Source organism: Toxotes jaculatrix, chromosome 1 (genome assembly GCF_017976425.1).
Source record: "Toxotes jaculatrix isolate fToxJac2 chromosome 1, fToxJac2.pri, whole genome shotgun sequence".
Lineage (NCBI taxonomy): Eukaryota > Metazoa > Chordata > Actinopteri > Toxotidae > Toxotes > Toxotes jaculatrix.
The window spans coordinates 22,254,041-22,262,112 of NC_054394.1; the positions used below are offsets into that span (position 1 = coordinate 22,254,041).

The 8,072-nt window shown below is 39.4% G+C and overlaps 1 protein-coding gene across 3 annotated transcripts in view; it reads right to left on the reverse strand.

Annotated features, from left to right (window-relative positions):
• Positions 1-7,226, reverse strand: part of gpc5a (glypican 5a) — a 110,345-nt gene extending 103,119 nt beyond the window's left edge. For all 3 annotated transcript variants that reach the window (XM_041058450.1, XM_041058618.1, XM_041058535.1), the window contains exons 1-2: positions 6,847-7,226; positions 2,591-2,752 (exon numbers count right to left, since the gene is read on the reverse strand). In XM_041058450.1, coding sequence (XP_040914384.1) covers positions 2,591-2,752; positions 6,847-6,997 — 313 coding nt within the window. In that variant the 5' untranslated portion in view covers positions 6,998-7,226. The remainder of the gene's footprint in view (positions 1-2,590; positions 2,753-6,846) is intronic.
• Between the last annotated feature and the right edge of the window lie 846 nt (positions 7,227-8,072).

An 8,072-nucleotide genomic window follows, 5' to 3' on the forward strand; every position in this document is an offset into this window, starting at 1 on the left:
GGCCAAATAGAACAATGCCATGTGGGTGGCAGTGGGTGGATGTGTGTGTGTAAAAAGATATTTTAGGATAGTGAATCAAAACTTCTACAATCTTGAATCTTGATCAACACAGGTGGAGGAGAATAGTTTAGATTGTAATATGTACTATGTGTACATATACACACACATATATAAATAAAACTTAAATGAGGAAAATACATTTGGATTGTAGCTTAAAAGGTTAGTCAACTCCAGCAGTATGGAACAATGTTTTTTGAGTTGCAGCCCTAGTTTGGTCTGTAATTAACTACATCACAAGAATAGTTTGAAAACAATGTTAAATGACTTGATAAATGTAATATTCAGAGCAATTATACTGTTGCTGTGACTCCAATAAGCGACTTTAATTGCTGAACTTCTGTTGCCACTTGTATTATGCAGTCTGGATGCTGGAAGCAGCCGCCAGTGTTTGTTGACTGATGAGAGCCGATGTTGACAGGGAACTCTGTTTGGTTTGGCAAGAGCACAGAGTGGCTGCCATTCCATAGATGAAACCATGTGAGTGTTACTCATTTTGTGAGTATTTTCAAGCAGCTACCAGCTCCTGCAGCCTTATTTGACTCTCATTTAACTCTCAGTTGTTATGAGAACTTTAAGGGGCATAAAGAAAAAGTTGAAATGCATATAAAGGCAACATTTTTGCTACAGTTTTACCTTAAAATAACAGCTTCAAAATCATTTTAATAGTATACTGACTTGTGAAAGGGAAAATGGTCTTTCATTCCCACTCCAAGCTTGTTCTTACACTATGTAACTTGGGTTGAGCAAGTATGATTTCCTACGAGAAGTGTCTAATGCTTGATGGTCTTCTTATGGACATCATGGCAGAGGCAAAGAGACTAGCTCCTAGCATCTACATTTTAGCACACAACTGCTGTGGGCTCAGATGTTTTCAGAGTTTGCTTCCAGTACCCTTAAATGCTCGGACTAGAACTCCAACAGAATTGAGAATGCAGAATGCTTTTAAGGATAAGGCTGGGGATATTCTATGTTTTTCTATTGTCAAAAAACCCATGAAAAAAAAAAAATAATGTTATGACCTGACTAGCAACTATCGGCTGTGTAATCAAAGTGCTGTGACCAGCCTGTGCCACAGGGCTCCACTGTGGCTAAAAACTGTTAAAAACACATCAGTGAACCACATAGTTGCACTGGGTTACATGTTCCTTCATTACAATGAATGTGGGCTCTGTAGTTTATTTTCAGTCAATCCCTCACTAAATCAAACGTGTATTAATCCACAGCTGAAAATAGTCCACAACAAATGCACTTTTTACTCCAATTTGAGTAAAGTGTGACAAAAACTACAGTGCTCTACTGTATTAGGAAATTATTTAACCATTAAAAAAAAGGGGGGGCGGGTGGGGGGGGGGGGGGGGGGGGTTACATATTTGTGACCTATTTTAGATTTACATCCTCTGTTGCAACTAATGGGCTGGGGATGAGTGCCACAGACAGGAATGAGTAGGACAGTCAGAAAGTACTGAGAAATGAAGTGAAGTTTTGTTCATTTGGTTCTTGTCCATGGTATTTCTTGACAAGAAAAATTTAGTGACCCGACCCCTATCCTTTATAAAACCCTGCACTCCAACAACTTTCATAAGACCAGCAAAGTCTGCAATTTTGGATTAAGTTAACAGTATTTCAGAGGTGCCATTCTTCATAAAAGTATTTTAGTTGCACTTCATATGCACACATCCAACATCTGATGACAAAAAGAGGGCATTGCCCCTGCAAACCGCAACTAAAACACAGTGATCATGCAAGACTCTCCTATAAATCATTTGAATTTAGGAGGAGGATAACAGCACGTCTTTAAACTAAGAGACATCATTAAAGTGAATTGGCTTAATGATATGTCTGAGACTGTACATTCAAGTCATAATCTCTGTATTCGTTGCCCACCCGTTTCAGCCGTCACATGACAGCTATCAGCTCAAGTGGCAGAAACATCCCACACTGGGCAGAGACAGCACACAGACAGAGGCAAGTTGTTGCCTGCCAGTCAACTGTCAGTCATTGCTGAGTGAAAAGATGGAGAGGAATGGAAAACAATGACAGAAAGAGGTTGAAAACAAATGCAGAAATGGGTACTGTTTTCCAGAACTCTAAATATAAGGCTTTCATTTCATTCTCAGGATACAGTGTAGTAGAACACCTTGCACAGGAAGGGAGGCTATTAGTAAAAGGCCCCAGTACATCTACCTGACAGAAATTCACCCCTAGGGCAGCCTCCTGAGTCTCCTACAGGAACAGCCAACCTATCTAATCTGATGATCAGACTATAGCGCTAGATCTGGAGGGAGGACAGACGCTCCTCTGTTCAGTCTGAAATGGAGTCTCACTGCACGCACTCACACACACTGACTCATCCACTGTTTTTACAACACCCACACAAACCCTAACTCCTCAACATATACTCGGAAGTGCACACAAACATCTACACGCATACAATTATCCACATAAACATTTGCGCTCATCTCAGCACACGTTTCTGAAGTTTAACCCTTACGACAGTGGTGCCTAAACACACAAACCCGTTAACTCTTACCTTGAAAAGCAGCCACATTGCGTGAGATGAGAAACTTAAGGCTGGTACTGGACATCTGGAGAAGGTTCTGGATGTCTCTCCGGGCCGCTACCTGGTACTTCTCCTCCATCTTTTTGGTGCAGCAGGTCAGGTTCTTGGATATGCACACCTGGAGGTCTGAACCTACGAATCATTGGGAATAAATGTAATGATGTTAAAATATTATGGACAGAGACAAGGATTAAAATGAGACAAAGCTAAGAAGTGTTTGTGACTCAACCTTCCCCTTAGAGTAAGAATGGCTCTGTTTCCACCTTTTGTCATGTATGGGTGCAATAGCCATACAGAAATTGTTTGAAAGCCCCAGTTTATGCATCTCATGTGTTGCTGTCACATTCAGGTCAAAGGGAAAACCATCTGTTCCTCTAAAGAATAAATATCCAGCAATCATTTGAAAACCCCAGAAGGTCATTTAATAACTCTTGCCTCTGTTCTGAATAGAGCTGCGCCGATAAAATCGATTCTCCTATTCTGAATCAATTCTCAATTTATTTTCTAAAGATCGATTCGTACGTGCTGGCGTGCGAATTCGCGTCATGGAATTCACGCATGCGCGCGTGGTGTGACGCTACCAAACAATGAACATCGTCGGACAGTAAGCAATGCTTAGTTAACGTAAAAAATAAAAAAGTGCAAACTTGGGGACTACTAAATTACACTGCTTCCTGTCCGACGCCATGTTCATTGTTTGGTAGCTTCACACCAAGCGCGCATGCGTGAATTCGATGACGCGAATTCGTACGCGAGCACGTACGAATCGATCTTTAGTAAATAGAGAATCGATTCAGAATAGGAGAATCGATTTTATCGACACAGCTCTAGTTCGGAATTTCTAGAATCCAGAAAATTCTAAGTCTAACCATCTGGATGAAAAAATACTGTGTCCACCACAACTCATTTCTCAAGTTGCAGCTGCAGTTCCTAACCCAGTTAATGTGAAATGAAATATGTCTTTGCTCTTTTTGTTGAATATATCAGCACAGTCAAACATAATATAATACATGTTCGGTTCAGCTTATATAAATTAGGGAAAGACATGTAGTTTATGGCTACCATCTTTGATTGGGTTAGGAAAAAGACCGAGCTTGCCACAAACGACTATTTTCATTATCAATTAATCTGCTGATTATTTTCACGATTAATCATTTGATCAATGACACATCAGAAAACGGTGACAAATGCCCATCACAATACTGTAGAGCACAAGGTAACGTTATTCAATTCCTTATTTTGTCAATTAATTTTCTTTTGACCGACTGTTCGATTGATCATTGCAGACCTACATGGACTGGGTTAAGAAACCTGGGAAATGGGTTTAAAAATATATATATATATATATATATATTTATATTTATTTATTTTTGTGCATCAAAAACAATATTTTTTATCAAGATTAAAAAAGTCCCTGGATTTTGGAAATACTCTCAGAGCAGGTACATGTTGAGTTTCTGGGTTTTTTAAAACACCATTTATTTTTCAGATAAACTGATGCTTACCTCTGTTACTGAAATGTAATGCTAATACATGAGAAGTCTAAACTGGGGCATGCTCTCTTTAGGGTGCTCCACTTTCCTTTGCATATTTAAAAGACAAATAAGTCAGGTGGATTTGACACCATAAAACTGCCTTAAGGTATGAATAAGTGAGTGCGTCTTACTGTCTTCAGTATTATCTGTGTGGTAGACTGCCAACTGTACAAACTGACAAGCACCTTTCTCTCCTTTAGCAGGATTCATCAGCAAGAGAACAAGACAAAGAGTCTACAGCCAAACTTTGTGTCAAACTGCAGTTGTTGAGATATTTCAGTAAATGTCACCCTGTTGATGGTGTTACAGGAAATGTTATAGGGTCTGTAAAGTTCAACTAAACTTCATCCTCCAGGAACCATGGAATGCCTGTACACAATTTCAAGACAATCCAATTTCAGTCTGTGGACCAACCAACATAAGGCATACACTTAAAATGTATTAGGTGATCCCAGATCATGTCTGTGTGAAATATCAGCGGTTGATTCTGGTAATATAAGTTTTGTCAAGTTTTGTTTGGTGGTAGACCTAAAACATCAGGTAAGAAGCCATACAATACTTGTGTTTTTAAGGAGTACACAAGTTAACAAATGCTTTACTGGAGCAAGAAAACCAAAACATCTTAGATCTTAAGGGAAGATCTGAGACAAAGCGTTATCACCTCACCAAGTGACGTCGCAGATTTTCCACCACGCACAAATGTAAGCAATCTGCACACATACGGGGCAATCAAAACATCTTAAAAGCTACCTAAAACTCTGTAAAAGCCTCTCCGACATGCCTAGGCAAAGAGTGCAGAGGTGTTCCAGAGACGCTATCAGCTCCCTATGAGGCTCAAGAGTGAGGAGGGAGCAGAGTCGGTGATGGCACACGTGGAGGAATTCAAACTCTTCCAGATAAGACAACATGAAAGCACCCCAGGCCTTGCTTTTCTAACCTAAACTGTTCCCAGAACTATTTCCACTTCCAAAACCTCAGACTTTTTTTTTTTTTTTTGGCCGAGGTGACAGACTTCTGACTTGCTGTGTTTTGACCTAAACTGAGGGCTGTTTGACACTTCTTATCAGGCAAACAGCGTCAAATATGGAAACAGCTCTCTCTCGGATTCCTGGAATTTTCTGCAGGTTATTTTTCACAGGCCCGCAGTCAATTATAGATAACTTTCAAAATCACGCTCAAGGATCTCTTGCCATCTCCGATTACACTATCTGATGTATTTCAGAACATTAATCTTAATCTATCAAGGGAACAATTTTCATCTTTCCAGCGTAAAGACAAATTTGGACATTTAGCTGCCGTCAGAGAGGTCAGAGGAGGTGCAGCTTTAAACAGTAGCAAATGTTTTTACAAGGTTAGTAGCTACTGAATCAAGCGCTGATCATAGTTTAAACTGAAGGAGCCACCCACCACACACAATTTTTCTTAAAGACATTCCTTTTCAGTCTACAGTTCTGCAAAGAAACAGCTCAGAGGTTTAAATCCGCACAGGCTCATTTAAGGGGCAGGAGTGGTGATGGCATTATAAGAGTTATTTAGAGGTTTAGGAGGCATTTGAGGCTTTTCTGTCAATTGAATCTGTTCCCTCACAGCAGCACTGGAAAGGAGTGATGAAGTTTACAGGGAGCAGTTTGTGGCAGGATGGTAGTCAACACCATTAAGATTTACTTTTCCAGGAAGAACAGGCAGAGCAGTAGTAGCAGGAGCAAGCTGTCCACTCAATTACAGCCCACATGAAATATCCACACCCATAATTCCCCCCACCACCACAAAAGTCTTGTACATAACTATCATGTGGAATTACATTATGGGTGGTGTTCAGAAAGTTAAGGGAAGCCTAGTTTACCTAACTTTACACAAAATAATTCCTGTTTATCCCAGCAAGCCACTTATCTGCTTCAGACAGCCCAAGAGGCAGAATTTGGTTTCTTTTTCGTCATGAGCAACAAGTAATCTCAGCAGCTTTATTTCTTAGACTCACGGGATTGAAACAGCACATTTTTATTACCCCATGCTCTGCTGGTCACACAGTGAAGTGAACAATAAGTGATGTCACTATTACCATCTGTAGAGTTGCAAAGACACTAGTAAAATCCATCTCCAAACATATTTCTGTTGCTCAGCATGGAGTGCTTGAAAATGAGTTGAAAATCAGAATGTGAAAATATACCAAAAATTAAATATTTTAACATATGTTACAGACCTGACATATTGCTGAATATAATCTAGACTGGATGTCCATAGATTACATGTTGCTCTATAGAGGGGAATTGACTTCTGTGAGTTATCTAGAACACATACAGTATTTCCTCTAAACATCTTAAATTTAAAAGTCACACAAAAAGATGTTAATTAACAGCTCAAAGCTCTACTGTCTATATCATTATCACAACTGCACACACGCCTCTAAAATGTGCTTAAAAAGGTGTGTTTTGTAACTACAAAGAGGACTTAAGACAGAAAATGACAGGTTAAAAGCCACAGTTCAGTTAATGAGCTGTACAGGCAGGTAACATTTTGTCGAGTAACTTCTCAAGCTTATTTCTTACAGTCAGTGGTTGAAAATTTAAAAAAGAAGAAGAAACGTGACATAACAATTTGTGTTTCTGGCTGGTTTGAATGAATTTTAGGGCAAGAACACAAATAAGACTAACACACACTACTGCTCAGTCTGCAGGCTTAACTCCAACATACCTTGTGTGGGATTTGAAATCAATAATTGATTCGGTCCAATTTGCCTGAGTTGGAAAACTTTGCGCACTTCGTCGCATGTGTTTGGGCTTCCAACCCCTAATCCACAGCAACATGCCAGGAGGAAAAAGTAGTTCGTCCACAGTGCACCCATTTTGATAAAACGCCCGGGTAATACTCCCAAATAAGGAGGCTGTTTGAAAGTTAAAGGTTTCTTCTAAACCTATGGAAGTCCAGGTCTCAGGTGAGTCCCGTCCACATTTCAGGTTTCAGGATTCAGCGTCGACCATCTGGCGTTTGTGCTCGTGCCGAGGAAAAACTGCCGGTGATCACTAAGATCCAGACACTGAGAGAAAGTTGTTGCGGTGCGGCTTGCCTGAAAACGGCATGTTGTCCAAGTTGGTTGGACCAACAGCAGAGGCGGTACCGTAACGTTACCTGCACTCCGCGGCCGCATCTGCAGCTGTACGGCAGTCAGGCAGCGCCATCTAGTGGACAGCTTCCGATTTCAATTTAAGACGGATATATTTATTTAATGGCAATTACATGTGCAGGATAAATAAATATTCAAAACGGAAATTATGTTGAAATTAGTTCAAGGGTTAGCAGAGCTGATTTAAAAGGATTTATTCCCTTGCTGATTCATAAATGCATGGTCAATTTTGGTGTCCTTTATGCAAAAAGTATCTTTAATGACACCTACCTAGTTAGTATAGTATTCGGTTTTTTGCTTTTTTTTTTTTTTTTTTGAAAAGTTGAATTATTGAATTTCATTCTTTGCCATACTTAGTATACTTTAACTGAAAAATAAGAGGTCATGTCCGTGTATCATTTAATCATTCATTTCATTAGAAAGTAGAAAGTGAGAGAGTGAGGGTTGTTTTCATGCACGGGTCGTAAAATAACGTACAGTGCATTCATGTGTTGTCCCCCATTACGTCCCAACCACCTTTAAGATGTGTGCACATCAAGATTTAAGAAAATGTACAAATATATGGGTCAAGTTTATAAATCTTATTCAGCATATGTGGTCCAAATTGATTTATAACCAGAAAAGATGCATCAAACCAAACAGCTTTCAGGTAGGATAAAACTGATAAAACTGTTTGGCATGAAAGTATCAGTAAGGTTTGTTTTTTGTTGTATGTTGGGAAAAAAAGACAATAAAAATTTAAATGTCCAAAAAAAAAAAATAATAAAAAAAAATGTATCAGTAAGTTTTTGACTGT